A 17,933-nucleotide genomic window follows, 5' to 3' on the forward strand; every position below is an offset into this window, starting at 1 on the left:
TATATACACTGCCTGCAGAAAGAAAGCAATGTGTATTCTGCCAGTGCTATAGCTATCCTTAGACAAGGACATTGTACTACAGGCAAGGTGTGTTGCGGTACAAACTAGCAATGGAATTTGATTATTTTAGTAAGATATTGATCAAACTATCTGAAATAAAGATGGTAAAGTAATTGGCAGGAATATACACAGTAGAAAAAATCAGTTTCTCATTTTACTTAGTGATCTATTAATAGTATTTAGTAATAGTTATTTTCCAGTTAATAGCACTGTACAACAGGTAGCATGCAAAGTGTTACTAACGTGGACATGCTGCAATGATTCAAAGTGTTCCCTGTACTTTCCTGCTACTCTTTATTAGTTGTTGTGCCTACGGGCTCTTTGCATGGTGCAACATTGTTTTTTAACTTACAGCAGAATAATCACTACTTTCTGTTCCCTTTTGATGTTTTTTGCCTGTTTGTGTCCTGTCTGCTCTGCATGCCTCAGTCTCCTGTCAGCCCCAGTGTTGAGGTAGGTACTGTCTCAACATGATTCATGTTTTTTTTTCCCTGCTGATTCAAGTGACTGCTTTCAGTTTACATTTTCCAATATATCACTGATTCAGTTTTAGGTGTTTGTCCTTTATGTATTTTACTATCTGAAATGAGAATTTTATTTTTTTTAGTAAGGTAATCTGCAGCTGTAACAGGGTGTAGATAGGCCAAAATGACATTAGAACTTCTAACACTTTCATTGGAACAGTAAAACATTATCCCAGCTGTATATTTTTCTCAAGAATAACTGATTTAATCTGAACTGAAAGAAAAAAAACCAAAGTCCATTTGTATTTAACATTTTCTCTGAGGTTAGCAAAGCACATTCTGAATAAATAACTACTTTTATTCATGACAAAAACGCTGATATTCCAAAAAACACCTTCCATTCTTACAATTCCATTTCCGATATTAATAATTCAGTGCAGAACATCGGTCTGGTCTTGCACGTTTTGTTGCTCCATACTGTTGGCTGTTACTAGGGATTTCTTTGTTCAACAAGAAGTGTACATTCTGCTGAAAATTAAGCGTTTTACAAATATATGAAAGGTAATTGTGATCAAGTCACATTTTTCAGTCTTTATCTTCTTTCTACATTAGTGTGCTTTCCTTTGGAAAAAAAAAACATATTGCTCCCTAGCTTCCTCCTTAGCACTAACCCAGAGAGAGGAGAGATCAGTTTCTGTGTTCCAAGAAAACATCAGACTGTGTTAAAGTGCTGACAGGTAAACACATTTAGACTGTGTATCAGCTAGTGTCCTGCTGCCAGTTTTATTAGTGAAGAAATTAGGTGCATCACTAATTATTTAAAACCTTCGCAGACTAATAAGTAATGCTATCTATGACTAATGCATAGGGGAATACTGTTTTATTAATGTGTGTCTAGCTGCTGATTTTTCAGATGTTAAAAGCATCTTAACAGTTGGTGAGACCAGTCTCACACTACTTCCACTTGGTACCTTGGAGATTATATAATGAATTCTAATATAAGCTGTTTTGCATTAGTAGTTTGAATTTTTTCAGACTCTATAACAGCTACAGACACAAAATTATTGTGGCAGAATAGAAAACCCATCTACAGCTCATCCACAAATCCACAGTAATATGCAAAGATAAATAATACCCCTGTTATGTGAAAAATTGCTTCATAAGTGTTTGCCAAAGAAAATACATAGGTATAAAAAAACAAACGAGGGGCTGAAATTGACAAACGATATAGCCAACACACTCACTGAGCAGGTCTTCAAGACACTTTTTTTAAAAAAATAACCCTAGCATGTAAAACAATTAAAATATCCAAGGGTTTTAGTGCTTTTAATTGTATTTATAGGTGTGATCTATATCGGTTTCTATTTGTGAACTTACAATTTCTTTTCCACATTTATAAAATGAACTGTCAGCTTCTGATTTTAATTAAATACTGAGCTGCATTTTTTCTTATTCATTTGGACTGTCCTAATTAAAATGAAGGGATTTGCTCACTGATCTAGTTTCCTACAAAACATATTTTTCATTCTCAGTAGCCATAGACACTTCAGTATACTCTGAATATGTGTGAGTACAATAAACAGTGGGGTAGAATTGTTGTTTAGATGTGCTTTTAAAGTTTTTGAATTATGCCAAAAAATGAATGTGCTAAAGGACACTTCTCTTAATCTCGTTTTACAGCAGAAAACGCAGTCCGAGTCCTTTATTGGAAGAGAGAAGAGATCGAACTCCCAGTCATACATCGGACGGCCAATCCAGCTGGACAAGATTTTGCTCTCCAAAGTGAAAGTGCCTCACACCTTTGTTATCCATTCTTACACGCGCCCCACTGTCTGCCAGTACTGCAAGAAGCTTCTTAAAGGGCTGTTTCGGCAGGGCCTTCAATGTAAAGGTGCATTTCTCAGACTTACTGATCGATATTCACCTGGGAAATCCAAATCTTGAATTAAATATGTTCATAGGAAAAGTCAACCACCTCAAGTTAAGATATTGTCAGTGATACCTACTCACACTAGTGAAGGAAACACAATGGCCAAACTGATATGGGATGCACTTACCTTGGTCACAGGGCAAATAGTGGCCAAATCTTTATACTCATTGTGCAAACTCTGCCAAATAATGCTCAGAGCCCTGCCATAAATAATACTCTGGGTTAAATTACACATTATAGTTTCTACCTCACAAAAGGCGAATCAAGATCTAGCCCTGTCAGCTGCGCATTAAAATAAAATTATTGTACCAATATCTTTGCTGTTAGAAGGGCATGCTTTCTACCTTTTAAAAGCAATTTCACTGCTTTAGTCCATACAAGCAAGAGAACAAATAGAGAAGGAAAGCTGAAATATTGTGAACAGTAGGGGAAATTGCTTTTCAAATGTAAGAAAGTGGTCTAATAAAAAGCTGTTGTTCCTTGAAGCCTTGACGAAATATTAGGAGCAGGTACAAGTGACATGCCTGAGGGAGTTAAAACACGGCAAGATTTAGATGCGCAGACATAGAAACCTGTAATGACTGGATAGGAAAGTATGGGCCTGAGGCTGGTAGCTCCTGTTTGTGAGTGAAAATATAAGCTTTGATGTGCTTTTGCTTCTTCCAGGGCTATTTTGTAGGTTTAACATGTTCATACGCCTCTACCTCACAGCTTTACAGATAGTGTTGCAGTAATATCCAAGTTAGTTCAATCCTGCCTGCTCCAGTTTCACATTTCGCAAAGTGGTTCAGTGAAATACACAGTGCAGATGCGAGTATGAACATCCCAACATTAGTGTTAGTCTTTGTAAGAAAATAACATGCATTCTAACTGTCCCTGCAGTTTTGCCAGAATCATAATCAGTTCATGTATTAAGTTGAGAAACGCCACAAACTACAGCTTAAAGCGACGTTTTCACCCACATACCCTGTACACATACCCGTCTCTGTTTAAAGTTCAAACAAAAGCTATAGGAGGCTAACAGCAGTATCAATCCTTATTAGTTCACTGGCAGTTTCACAGAACAATCATGACTCTCTAAGCTGCTCCTAACATTAACCTCTAAATGGATGCTCTCACAGGAATACATGCATTCTGTGTTGTATTCAGCGTAAATGGTTCATTGCAAAGTACATGCAGAATGGCAGCAATGTGAGAATGCTGCCCTTGATTACTGAGTGCCCTCTCGCTGTCACGCATAAAAACTATTCCTGCAGAAAAATCACAAAAAAGAAAGACTGTCAACTTACATTACTCATTGGACGAAAACTCTGGGATTCCAACAGCCTTTCATTCTATAAAGTCTTTAACAAGATATGTTCTTTATAATCATACTTGGAGTAAGTGACATTCCACTCTCAGGGAAAAAAATGTTCAGTCAAGAGAGAAATAGGCACGAATGCATAAGCTGAAGGGCATTCCTATGAGTAGAAAATTAACTGGATGTTTAGATGGTCAGTTGTGTAACAGTAGAGCTCTTTAGTAGCCTTTCACGCCATATCTCTAAACAAGAAATGACAGAAACCTGTTTAAAATTCCCTTCATCGCACCAAGACCTCTCTGTCCTCTCGGAATCTCGGAATCTGATCTGGACAAGGCCGTGGGTGAACTAGGGAAGTAGTCTGCATTGTAGGTATCTGTGATGATGCCCACAGTAAATCCTGGTTGTTGTTTTTTCCATTTGTTGTAGATTGCAAGTTCAACTGCCATAAACGCTGTGCTCCCAAAGTGCCAAATAATTGCCTTGGTGAAGTAGCCATTAATGGAGGCAAGTCTGCAACTTTTTGTGTCCCCTGGTATCTCCATGACATATAGAGGGAAGATTATTCAAGATGAATGTTTCACAAAACTGGTACTAGTTTCTTCTTGGCAGGTCAGCTGCAGTTTTAAAAATACTACCCAGCAACTTTGAAACAGACTTCTGAGCCATGAGCCAATATATTTCTAATTCAAAAATTCATATTGGGATAAAGTGAAATACCAACACTGAATATTGTGGCAATTGAGAAGATGGTAATAACACCCCATAGTTCTCAAGGACCACAGTTTGACATTTTCTTGGTATTGATCGTAGTATGTTAATGATTAAAGTCCTGCTGGACGGTGGCTCTGTAGGACCAGTGTTGGCCTTCTCTGCTTGTTAAAATGTAAAAAAAAATAGAAAATAGATGATTTTAAAAATAAATCATTCAGCGCAAAACAAGCGACTGTGTAGTGACTGGACAAGTTTCCTTGTCTAGCTGGGAAGCACACAACACTGTCTGACGGCAGACGACATTTGTATTCCCTCAGACCTGCTCAGTCCGGGGCCGGAGTCGGATGTTGTCATGGAGGAAGGAAGCGACGACAACGACAGCGAGAGGAACGGCGGGCTGGCGGATGACATGGAGGAGTCCCTGGCCCACGACTCGGTGATCTCCATGAGCGGCGGCCACAGCGACATCGGGGAGATGCAGGACCACGACGCGGACCCCGACGACTCCAGCAGGATGATAAGGTCAGGAGACCCCCCCCGTCTAGCTGCAGCCATGCCCCCCGAGACGCCAAGAACTTTAACGCACTGCCGGTGTTTCTACAGCCCTTCCACTAGCAACAACATCCCTTTGATGAGAGTGGTGCAGTCTGTCAAGCACACCAAGAGGAAAAGCAGCAACGTGTTGAAGGAAGGATGGATGGTCCATTTTACAAGTAAAGACACACTGGTAAGAGAGCAAATTCATCTGGTACAGTGAAGATTCTCGGTGTTGCAACTTCACAGCACATCTTGAGGCCATTCTGATCCATTTCCTTCTTCGTGTAAGTGCCTATGCATGTGACAGATGGAGACATTTTATAGGGGAAGAAGCAGCCAGTAGTGATGCTCAACGTCTTCTATGCTTCATTCCAAATCCCCTCACACTTGGGGCCGCGGACTGAGTTTATCCCTGTAGCAGTTTAAATTTCCATCTACAGACTAAAAGGGAACTAAAAAAAAAATTATAAATATCAAGCTACCAATGTTCCTTTGTAGATTTAAATGTTGATCACTTATTCTAATGGTTTTAGTGCTTGGGGCTTGACACCGCTGGGTGATTAATTGTTTCAATATCATTCAATAAAGAAAGCCTTAATGAACTTAAAGGAATTGGAAAAAAAATGTACCTCGTACAGAAGTGCTTTAATCCAATGTGTCCATGGAGATGAAGCAGATGAGCTTTAAAATGTTACCTTTCTGAATGGAAGGAAGACTTAAAGTGATGAATGAAAGAGTATGGCAATCAGGCTCAAGAAAACCAATTAAATTATTGATGGATTTCCAAATTGAGCTTGAATAGCACAACAGACGGGTTGCTCCAAAACAGGAACATAACTGAATATCAACATATTTTGCACCATTACATATTATCTCATAGCGTTCCATATGGACCTCATGAGTGCAGTTAATTTAATGTCAGTGTATTTCCATGTTAGGAGCCACGAGGCAACAGCCCTCCTCTAGATCAGACAGTGCAAGCATCCTCGTGCTCTCTCAGACTAAGCTTCTGATTGTGTGAAGGTGTCATGGCCAGAGTTGTCCCTCGCCATTTCCTGCCTCATCGGCGCTTCAGGATCCAGCCTGACCATGATGCACACAGTGACAGGGCTGTGCAGAAGTGACCCCCAGCACCTGAACAAGAGGAAGCCCATGTTTCAGCAGTTTCACTGTGGCAATGCCAGCAATTCTGCCACAGCCCTAAAGCTGTTGAATGATATTTCCCCAGATTTTTAAATGACTAACCTCTGAACAAAGCAGTTAGATTTTCACCATTCACCGTGCCATTGGATGTCAGTGGTGCAGGTTGTTTTTATATTTCTTTTGGTTCCTGGATTATTCATATGACTGTTGTCAGCCCCTTCTGTTTTTTAATAACTACAATGAGGTGCTTCTGAGACAGGAGAGTTTAACATGTTAAAAAATGTATTCTTTGCTTTTAAAATCAGCAGAAATTGCATGTGAGCTGTTACATTTTACACGCTCAGAAATGCGGTTTCACGCCCTTTCACACACCCTGGCTTCTAGCTAAACTGTCACGTAACAGCATATACAAACTCACAATTATCTGCGCAGTGAAGCAGAAGGCGTGCAAGTTTAAAACTGCATTAAACAATTTGAAATAAAAAAATGAAACAACGAAGTCCTGCCTGTCCCAGAAGCCAGCATACAGTAAATATAACTGCAACACCTACCAAACACAAAATGGAACATCTAGTAGGTTTGGCATCTGCATACAGATTTAGAGATTCATTCAGGGGGTTACTGATGCAAGGAATGGCATTAATATCAGACAATTCCAAAAGTTTAACATGTTAGGGCTCTCTGATATTCTTATTGGTAGTCTTCTTAATCTACCAATGCCTGTATTCAAGGCAACCTAAACTGAAAGGAATTATTGAGATGTAAAAATGCAAGATTATTAACAGATAGGTCAGATCTCCTCAAGCCCTTGCACTTCATTTGTGGACAGCAGACACTGAGCACATGGCTGTACACTCCTGGAGTCACCAGGAAGAGCAGGTGGTGGCTGCCTGACCACAAGGGTCTTATTGGCTGGGAGCACTTGGTTCAGGCCTTAATCTGGCTATAGTCCTTAAATGGAACTAATAGGCTTTATCTTTCTTCTTGTTTTTCAAACAGCGGAAAAGACACTATTGGAGACTCGACAGTAAATGTATTACTTTGTTTCAGAATGACACAGGGAGCAAGTATTATAAGGTAAAATGTTTGCTTTATGATATCTTTTGATTGCAGCAATGTGGTATTTGGACAGCTAGAGGGTCCTAAACAATAGCTCCAGAAAAAAGTATAAGTAAACTTTTTTCTGTATTCTGATTTTTTAAAAATATACTGTATGTTTTCTTCTGCTTTCTCTGCTGCTGTGCAGTAGAAATGATTCTGCTACGGTACCAAATATTCGAAAACCTAAGCCTCTTTATGCATTGTTTTAATTGTTTTGAAGATGAGACTGCACAATAAGAATACTGTGAGTTAAAGAATCTATATCGCACAGTGCTGTACAGCTACTTTTTCATATGAAAGATGTGTTAGTTACTTTAACAAAAGTTACTTTTGATTCATCAATAGATGGCTGGCTCTGACAGTGCATTAGATATTCTGATGAGGAAAAAATCTGTCACAGCTCTTTTCACTTGTAAAAAAAACATATTTTGCACTTCCTAATGAAATTAAAAATATACGCACTTCGAATTGTCCCTTCGTCATTCATATTTTGAATAAATCTCTTAGGAAATTCCATTATCTGAAGTTTTGTCCTTGGAACCAGCAAAGAACTTCAACTTACTTCCTTCTGGAGCAAATCCCCACTGCTTTGAGATCACTACAGCAAATGTTATGTACTATGTCGGGGAAAATCTGGTAAACACAGTGAACATGCCCGCTAATAACAACGTACTCATAAGTGGCATCGGCCAGGATGTTGCCAGAATGTGGGAAATGGCAATACAGCATGCCCTGATGCCGGTCATTCCAAAGGGTGTGTCCCATGGGAATCAACAGAGCTACCATAGTAAGTCTTTATTTTGCTCCGCTTTGTGCCTGTCATGACTGCACTGCTCTGCATAAACCGACAGACTCATTTTCACCTCATTCACCTCCTATTTGGTAGGGGAGGTGGGAAGAGAAGACTTCCTTTCGTGTTCATTGATTACACTGGCTCTTTCAAACATTCGGAAATTTCAACATAGTAGGGAAAAGCTAGACTCCCTAAGCTTTGTACAGAACTTTCTTTGATGGACTGTGTGACTCATTTGTATTTACTTATTTACTTAGAATATTTAAAGGTAATTACTAAAATTGTTTCATGTTTTGTTCTCGGTCACTGGCTCCATGTCTCAATGGTCCTTTCTTTTTTGATGCTGCTAGTTATTCACATTGATATTTGTCATTCCTGAAGTGTGAACACCTCCAGATTGCTTCAGTGATTCTCTATCCTTACAGTCATATGTTAAATACAAAAAACAGTTCTAGTCTGACCTTACTGGACACAAACTACATGGAAAAATATGTAACATTTGAAGACAAGTTTTGTTTTTTTGTTTGTTATATCTGACAAATTTACTATTGATACTATTTGTGGTTTAAAAAAGGTAAATCAATTTCTTTGGAATTTTTCTGTATTTTTATTAACTGGTCATATCACATCCCCATATTGTATACCTTTTTTGTTGCTACAATGTGACATTTTGCCTGATACAATTGTGCAAATTACATCCTTTTTGTTGTTGTTTTTAACCAACAGAAGATGTTTCGGTTAGCATTTCTGTTTCCAACTGCCAAATTCAGGAAAATGTGGTAAGTATGTGAAAATAAATCAAATGCTCAAAATGAAATGTAAAACCTTTTTCACCTGAAGCCCATTAAGTTCATGATAAGTCCCTGTCCATGTGGAAACACAGAGCTACCGCTAATCTCTTGAATGTCAGTAGGCTTAAATCTTAGAAAACTCTAAGCTACTGTATCTTCACGCGTCAGTAACATGCTTTTAAACACGGGGCTTCAGGGAGCAGAAATGCTGACTTTTCACATGCAGCACAGATGAAAAAGCCTGTCAGGCAAAAGTCTTCCACCCATAAGCATGATTTTCAGAGAATATTAATGAAAAATATAGAATTCTTGCTATATAAAAATAAGTACCCTTATTAAGAAACAACAAAAATGTATAGCTGATTTAGCACTCCTGCATCAGCATTGTAATTATCAGCCTCCTGCATGACTATACTGCTGCAGAACACCAAGTTACCAGAGGTACTTGATTGTGTCTGCACCATTCTATGCTTGGTGTTTTGCGATAGATACAGTATATAGTCTGCTGTGGTCAATTTTAATATGGCTTGGTTCTGTACATTGCAATGCCAATTAACGTACACGTGCAATGCAAACAAAAAATTATTAAGAAGGCAGCAGCCTTATGACCTGACCTTATGAGATCTGCAAGCTTGTGGAAGACCATTTTATAGATCTGTTTTATACGTGTGTGTATGTAGTATGTAATCATAAACACTTATAACAAGAATGGCGTTTTAGTCCTATAACCCAGAGCATTCCATTAGCTTGGGAATGACAAAGAGATGTTTAGTAAGTGGATAACAGCATGTGAATGCTCAGTGCATTTCCAAGGACTTTGGATTACTGAGAGAGCATTAAAGGAATGAAGCCACTGTGTACTGGCCAGATAAGAACTAGCAAACTCACAGATATGGGATATGTTGATCCTGTGCCTTGCCTGGACACCCACTGAATCTCCTGCCAGGTTTAAACAGCACTGCTCCAGCACGCAGCTTGGTAATGTTTCAGCTGGAGAAACTATTCATTAAGCTTTTACTCATCGGCTACTTAAATAGCTGTGATTCATTTTCTAATTTTATACAGCATGAATTTGTTAAACATACAGTATGTGCACTCGTGTCAGCTTCTATGAAAATATATGCATAATTTTGAAAGTGAAAAATAGATTACACCAATGCTGTTCTTTTTTCCCCAACAGGATATTAGTTCGGTTTACCAGATATTCCCTGATGAAGTTCTTGGCTCTGGGCAGTTTGGAATAGTATATGGAGGTCTGTATTTTTCATTATGATGCCTTAAAATAAATAGAGCAACAATTATTTAAATTTATTTCCAGAATGCAAAATATAGGAAACACGTGGCCACCTACAGTACTTGCAACAGTATAGCTTGCCACCCATCTTAAAGCCGTTAAGACTCTTTCCCTACTGTACACCACATTGACTTTTTATGTAAATGAATCGTCTTGAAGTCTTGATGACACTTGATCCTTGTGTTAGGAAAACACAGGAAAACGGGAAGGGACGTGGCCATTAAAATCATAGACAAGTTGAGGTTTCCTACGAAGCAGGAGAGCCAGCTGCGGAATGAAGTCGCCATCTTACAGGTAATGGGCTGCTTCTTCGTGTAACCCCGGCTTTAAAGAATAACAGACAACGTTAAGTAGATTTTTAATGACGTCAGATTAAGTGGGTGAATTAAAAATAATTTTAAGTTAAAAAAAACTTTAGGCACAATGAATGTTATCGTTATTTGTGAGGTGTCTATCGCAAACATAAAAAGTGTTTTTTAAATAGAAATGCAGCGAGCCCTTTATGTCACCCTGCACACGCAAGTTTCCTCTTGTAACCTGGCTGGACCATGTGAGCCGGGTTAAGAGCCCCTGAAGGCAGAACTGCCTGCTTGTTGACCCACAGAACCTCCATCACCCTGGTGTTGTCAATCTGGAGTGCATGTTCGAGACGCCCGAGCGAGTGTTTGTTGTCATGGAGAAGCTCCATGGAGACATGCTGGAGATGATCCTGTCAAGTGAAAAGGGAAGACTGCCGGAGCGCATAACCAAGTTTTTAATCACCCAGGTATGTGTGCGCGAGCTGCACAGCACACACAGACGTCCTGCCAAGGGCTCAGAGTGCAGATCTTCACTCATAACGAACACTCAGTTCATTCTGAAAACGGGACTGTTTAAAAGCAGGTTTACATTAAATTATTCATTCACTGCATATATGCTAAAGTATTTTCCAAATATCACTTACAGTACGTCTACTCCCAAAAACCATATTAGACGATGAATACCTGCATCTCCTCCACATTGATTAGTCTAAAAGCCAGAGCTAGTCGCTGTGTGTGAAATTTTTTAAGTGATTTATGCAAGATGCTATCAACAAACTATCACTTTTTGGTGCACGCTTTAATAAAATTAGATAACCAACACTGTGATTAATAAAAAAGCATACAGTTTAAATTAAAAATCTTCCATATATTGCTTGTAATGATGTTGATGAATGAATGAAATGCAGAATTACAAAAACACTGTGGCAATTAAAAGAAGGGAGATTAATTTTGTAGTAAAAGAATGAAATTCATCACTTATGGCTAAATTGAACATGCCAGTAAAAAGGTTAATTCAGTTCTAGTTAATATATGACATGTTTAACTATAATAGAGGGCTTCAAAAGCTGCTATTAATTGTACAGTATATTATAATTAGCAACTGTATCCCAACACAAAACTCAAAATATTCCAAGCGACTGTAATCAGAGCACTAGTTGTAAAATACAGATAATTACTTTTTGTCTTCTTTGCAGATTCTTGTAGCACTGAGACATCTTCACTTTAAGAACATTGTTCACTGTGACCTCAAACCTGAAAATGTTTTACTAGCCTCTGCTGACCCCTTTCCTCAGGTAAGAAACACTTTTTTTTTTATTTTTCCATCATACCAAGCCTTGCAACATTGTTTCACACCAGCAGAACTTGGCTGCAAATAGTTTTTTTTTCTTTTCCTTTCTTTTGCTAATGGGCTCTGCATGCATGCTGCAATTTCTGCTCAAGCCTTCTTGCTTGTTCTTTATACAAGATTAGTCAGTAGGCAAAACTCTGCAGCAATCAGGAGTTTCACACTTTAAAAGTAAAATAAACTAATGCCCACATTATAACAAACTGTGAAGGTTTGAAGGATTAATATCAACTCACTCTGTTAAAAAACGCTACAAATTACAGTATACCTACAGTAGTAGGTTATTGAAGACAATGATAGCTGGAGACTGTACATAATGCTTTTTGTTTTCTGAGCCAGTGTTCTTTTCTGTGTATTAGGTGTGCTTTTTATTTGAAACCTGCAGCTAATACTAATTTATTTTTAGCATTTGTTCTAGCCTTGCAGCAATACTTGATAGTGGGCCACCACAACAAATAATGAGCAACTTCTAACGTAGCTCTTCTAGGGAAATTAGACTTCAGATTGTTCTCCTTTTCTTTACAATGTGCATTAGCTAAATGAGATTAAAGAGAGAACCAATTAGTTTTTGGAATTTAGTAGTTATACGAGCTATAATTAATTTGTAAAGAGCAGCAGTAATAAATAACATCTTTGTTGAGTGTTTTTAATTACCACTTTTAAGTTGGAATAGTTCAGTAAGATATGAAAACCCAGGAGGGGGGCTGTGAGTCTTACCATATTAACAGTGTTCCTTTTTCTCCCTGCCTGTGCGTTATGCTTCTCTGTGCAGGTTAAGTTGTGTGACTTTGGATTTGCTCGGATCATTGGGGAGAAATCTTTCAGACGTTCAGTGGTTGGTACACCTGCATACCTGGCCCCTGAGGTATTGAGGAATAAGGGATACAACAGATCTCTGGACATGTGGTCTGTAGGCGTCATCATCTATGTCAGCCTCAGTGGCACCTTTCCCTTTAATGAGGATGAGGACATTCATGATCAGATCCAGAATGCCGCATTCATGTACCCACCAAACCCGTGGAAAGAAGTATCCCAAGAAGGCAAGTCCATGACCATTCATGTTGAATTTATCTGTTCTGTATGATTATAGAGTAAAACCTGGACATTCACGAGCTCTACATTCGCAATTCGGGCACCTATAGACTTCAAGGTGTCTAACACTTGTGAATCCTGAGATTTTACTGTATATGTAAACTCCTTTACCTGCAGGGGAAAAACATTTCATTTACCTTAAAACTGTCCTTGATGAAAGGCTTATTCTGAGCATAGGAGATCAGAAACTAGTTAAATCAGCCTTATTTTGAAGATCTTAGTGCACGTTCTAGAATGATAAAAAAGGCACATCACCTACCCCTGCGAGTAACAGCAGATTACATATTCCACGACACAAACAAATACACCGAGATCATGTAAAATATTGTCTTAGTTTAAGCTTTAATGTATTAAATATTATCTACAGAATCAGAATCAATGAAGCCACATTAAACGACTTTAAAGTGTGAAAACATGCAAATGTGAGAGGGATCTCTAATGAGAGGTCACATGGCCCAACTATATGTGATCAATAATTGCTTGCTGATCCAGGAGTCTTATCAAAACTGCTTCTTAAAGAATCCCTGTGAGTTTTGAGCAATTATGGCCCAGTTTTGATTTTAACTAAGACAATGTTGGTCCAGCCCATTGAAACGAGGGGCCAAGCCCTTTGGTGGTTTGCACTGAGATCTAAGTCAGACTCCTCCCATGCCTGCTCCAGAGCTCCAGAGGCTGTCAAAGTAAAAGCTCATCTTCCTGCAGCATACTCTCCCCACCCGCAGCCATCACGAATGTGACCATGAATGGAAGAGAAGTTCTAGGGTGCTGGACGTGCAGTGCTCCCTGCAAACCTGGGAAACTGGTTTCCATGAATGGAGAGCCTGCAGATGTGGCCAGTTCTCCCAAATTGTCCTTTAAATGACATTAACTTAACTTTTGAAAACTCTGCAAACATATCTGCCAATTCACGGCATGCAAACCAGCTTCACTTATTAACCCAGAAGTAAGAAGTGTAGCTGTCCTGCCCAGGAAAGGAAACTACCTTCATTTTCATACCTCATACCTCAGCTACTATGTACTTTTGGATAATCAAAGATCTCTTTATCACCTAGCATTCATTAGGTGAAAGCATTCCAGACAATTTATTTTGTGTAAGAAGCAATGGACAAGCACTCTGAGACACATCATGCAAATTTGAGATGCTTCAGGGGTGTAGGCTAAAGACTAACACCTGCCCTTCTGACCAGCTCAGTACCTGTTCATTTTTCCTTTCTTATGCACCTCTTTACCCAAAGGGTTGTGGGTGTATGGAACAAGCTACCCAGATATGGCTTCCTTCAGGAAATGCCTGGATAAGATCTTTGGATCAGTTAGTTATTAACTACCAAACAAACTCGATGAGCCCTCGGTTATAATCTTTCTTTTGTTCGTACACACTCCGTGTGAAATGAAGCCTTACTTTCTTATCAAACAATCAAGTAGTGAATCAATGTATAACTTTATAAATATTTCAATTAGCCCATAAAGATAGAAGTAAATACAAATGAATTAACTTTTTGAGCGGTACATGCCACACTAACTGTTAAATGAATAACAATTACTAGCAAATAATTTATTTGCAGAGTGTAAAATATAGTTGTCTACATGTACATTAAAATTGGACCATTATCCACTATTAAACATGATTGTGTCAATTGTTTCGGAGTGAAGGTAAAAAATACACTTGACTGTCATCTTTAGTTAGATGTCATTTCCAAAAACCACCTCGCTTGTGTTTCAGGGAAACAAAGGAAAGGTACTTGGCAACATCTGTTTTTTGCTAACTTGCAGTCATTCATGCATGTGTGCGTAGATAAGGATGAATATTTTCTTTGTTTAGAAAGCTCCATCCTAAATCTGTGGATCTGAAGGTGGATCCTTGTGCAGGACTTTAAGTGCAGGTTTACTCTAGCATAAAACGCATTATTGACTGTATTCCATCAGCATGCTTCCTGTTTGCTCATCGCCTGGCCTCATTATCCTCCTCAGTACAGAAATATGCGCAGTCCAGGGAATTTCTTAATGTGTCCCCGAGTTCTGTTTTGCCATATATAATTTCCTAATCACATTGGTTTTCTTGTTTCCATTTTGAAAATTGTATTTTAATGTACAGTATTATCCTTTCTTATTTTTTTTACATGAGAACGGAGAAGCTTAATCTTGCACCTATGTCTGGAAAGGAATACCTGATAAAACCTTGTTTAAATGGCTGTTCTTAAGGATGACCCTTTTTTTAAGCTTGTCTGAGTTTCAGACAAACATTTCCAAAGATTGGTCATTGAACAGCAGCTTTTGTGTTTCATAATTCTTTTATACATAACAATCTGTCTTGAGTTCTGTTTCTTGCAATTTCATTAGACACTAACTGCCACGATACCTAAATCGCTCATCCTTTGACGGCATTTTGCGAGAACATCACAATTCACACCGCTCTCTAAGGCTTTAGATTTTGTTAGTGTTTGAATCGTGATTTGAGAAACAGTTAAATATATTGCAGTGAACACGGCTTCACTGTGTTTAATGGGTTTTTACGAGAGCAGCCTGTGTTTTTCTGATTGTGTATTCATCTGAGTAATGCTGACTGATGGCAATTGTAATTAAGGTCCTTAAGGTCACCCATCCAAAGTGAAGCTGAGAAGCTTATGACCCTTAAAATAAGCTTTACATTTTGTTTTGCCCATTACCTCATGTTGAATCTGAAAAGTGTGTGATAGAGACTTCCAAGCTTATCTGTTATGTGAAGGTACATTCCTTGACAGGCTCCCTTGTCATTACAGCAATTGACCTCATTAACAACCTCCTGCAAGTGAAAATGAGGAAGAGGTACAGTGTGGACAAGTCGCTCAGTCACCCTTGGCTACAGGTAAGCTCCTAATTTTCAAGGAACACTTAACTAATGATCATTTTCTAAACCGAATTGTGAAAAGTAGTTTTTTTTACAGGTTGATTACAGCTTTATTACAGTGATCAAATATATCAGTTCATAAAGCCTTTACATATCTTTTTCAAAATAAAAAGTATACAGTACATCAGAGAGTTATAATTGTGAATTGCTTGTTACGCTACACAGCACAACTGTGTTGTTATAGTTAGACATATTTTATACATGTCTTATTAGACATATTTTGTAGAAGTCTTCTTTCTCAGCTTGTCTCAAAGGTTTGAGGGGATTATGTTGCCAGATTCAGAGATGCTTGCTCACGCGGCACCATGCTCATGGGAAAAATATTCTTTTACAAAGTCAGCCTTCAAAAGGTTTAATACTCTTGGCTCAAAGCAATGATGCAGCATTTGTGTGGCTTCCCAAGAAAATTAAATTGTTTGTTTGAGCTAAAGTAATGAAGATATTGCTCAATACACCAAACGCAATCCAGTACCTTCCACCTTATTGATTAAACAATCAAAGCCCTCTCTACATTATAGTAGCAGAACAAAATGCATCATTGCAGATTTCTGCATAACCAAAGCAAAAGCATGTATTGATTGTGAGGGACAACTCACACTTTTCTAAAGTTAAAGATCGAACCACAGCTCCACTACAAAAGAACCATGTGTGAAAAGGACTCTGAAGCTATTTCCCATGCCTAAGATGCATCAGTAGCTACTAAGGAACAAGTACAGGTTTAGTCCATGCTGAAAAGAGAAGAAAAGAAACACAATGTTTCGGCTGTGGAGCCTTCTCCGGATCACCCAGCATGGAATAAACCTTTACTTGTTCCTTTGCAACCTACGCATGCTGACGCAGCTCCCTGCTTGAACTACATCAGTAGCTACTGTTAATCGACCCCGATAGGCTGAGCTTGCACGTCAGAGCATGCACCTTACTAGCAACCTTTATATCACTCAGTGTGTCTCGCGCTTGAAATACTGTTGTTTCTGTATTATTCGCAGGATTACCAGACATGGCTGGACTTGAGAGGGCTTGAATGCAAGATTGGAGAGCGGTACATCACCCACGAAAGTGATGACTCCCGGTGGGAGCTGTTTGCAGGACAGCACGGCCTGCAGTACCCAGCTCACCTGGTCAACCCACACACAGACTGCAGTGAGGGCGTAGAGGCAGAGGAGGCAGAGATGAGGGCTCTGGGCGAGAGAGTCAGCATTCTCTAGACAAGCACAACCTCTGACACGGGGCTGGTGCACCAGCCAGGAGCCAGCCTTCACCTGGGCCTTGCAAAAAACAACACACGACCCAAAACAATTTCAGAATACTGCTGCTACTGCTGCCCTCATCCCACTTCTGTTTGAATAAGGACAGCCCATGTCACTTTGCTGAGCACCCAGGAGCAACTGTACTTTTCTTGTGCTGGAGTGTGCGGTTAACAGCTATTCACCTAATCAGTACAGCCACCACCATCTGTTACCCGATGTCTGTTTCTTGCTCATGTTTCGTAAATATAAATAAAAGAAGAATGTCTTAAAGTGTGCCTTTTGCTAGATTGCTACCCGTCTGTCACCTTGGAAAAGCTTCTTTGTCAATTTCTTTATTACTATAGTTTAGCAGTGTTGTATGCACTCAGAGGTTTGGGCTGCTGTTCAGCTGGCTGTGTCTCAATACATCTAAGGATTCATACAGAATGTGAAGATTTTCAGAATAGTGTCTTCAACAAATGTGAGTATTTTATAATGAACACACGGGTCAAACCTTACTGTACAATTATAGCACAAGTGCTTTATGGAAAAAGTAAGCCTCAATGCCTTAGTAACAATGTAAACAGCAGTACAGTTCTGATAAAATTACATTCCTTTTCTTATGAAGATGGGTTTTAATGAAGTTCAGCAGCTTGTTAACATGTGGCCTCTTTGTGTAAGTTTTCAATAAAAGTCTTGTTGGGCTGTAAAAGTTGAAAAAAATTCTATGTGTACTTGTTATGTGTACTTGTATTATTCTTTATAGGTTCTCAAACTATTATATGACAGACATTAGCTTTGAAAAGAAGTTCCTTTGTGTGATTTCTTACTACAGCACAGTGTTGAAGAATTGAAGTTTACCAACATGTGTAAGGAAAAACATACACAATGGAATGATGGATAAAGAAAACCTGTACACGTAATAACAAAAAATATTTTTTCTACAGTGTTTTTCAT

General features: G+C 38.8%; 1 protein-coding gene across 2 annotated transcripts in view; it reads left to right on the forward strand.

Annotated features, from left to right (window-relative positions):
- Positions 1–17,699, forward strand: part of prkd1 (protein kinase D1) — a 71,718-nt gene extending 54,019 nt beyond the window's left edge. The window contains exons 5-19 of one of the 2 annotated variants that reach the window (XM_088926081.1): positions 490–513; positions 2,205–2,415; positions 4,184–4,261; positions 4,786–4,990; positions 5,072–5,195; positions 7,148–7,225; positions 7,757–8,036; positions 8,769–8,821; positions 10,014–10,086; positions 10,315–10,421; positions 10,732–10,893; positions 11,623–11,721; positions 12,547–12,814; positions 15,623–15,708; positions 16,737–17,699. In XM_088926081.1, the coding sequence (XP_088782207.1) occupies positions 490–513; positions 2,205–2,415; positions 4,184–4,261; positions 4,786–4,990; positions 5,072–5,195; positions 7,148–7,225; positions 7,757–8,036; positions 8,769–8,821; positions 10,014–10,086; positions 10,315–10,421; positions 10,732–10,893; positions 11,623–11,721; positions 12,547–12,814; positions 15,623–15,708; positions 16,737–16,955 (2,067 nt within the window). In that variant the 3' untranslated portion in view covers positions 16,956–17,699. The remainder of the gene's footprint in view (positions 1–489; positions 514–2,204; positions 2,416–4,183; positions 4,262–4,785; positions 4,991–5,071; positions 5,196–7,147; positions 7,226–7,756; positions 8,037–8,768; positions 8,822–10,013; positions 10,087–10,314; positions 10,422–10,731; positions 10,894–11,622; positions 11,722–12,546; positions 12,815–15,622; positions 15,709–16,736) is intronic. The other variant, XM_088926082.1, reaches the window with a different exon arrangement.
- Positions 17,700–17,933: the final 234 nt, after the last annotated feature.

Source organism: Atractosteus spatula, chromosome 9 (genome assembly GCF_055471065.1).
Source record: "Atractosteus spatula isolate fAtrSpa1 chromosome 9, fAtrSpa1.hap1, whole genome shotgun sequence".
Taxonomy (NCBI): domain Eukaryota; kingdom Metazoa; phylum Chordata; class Actinopteri; order Semionotiformes; family Lepisosteidae; genus Atractosteus; species Atractosteus spatula.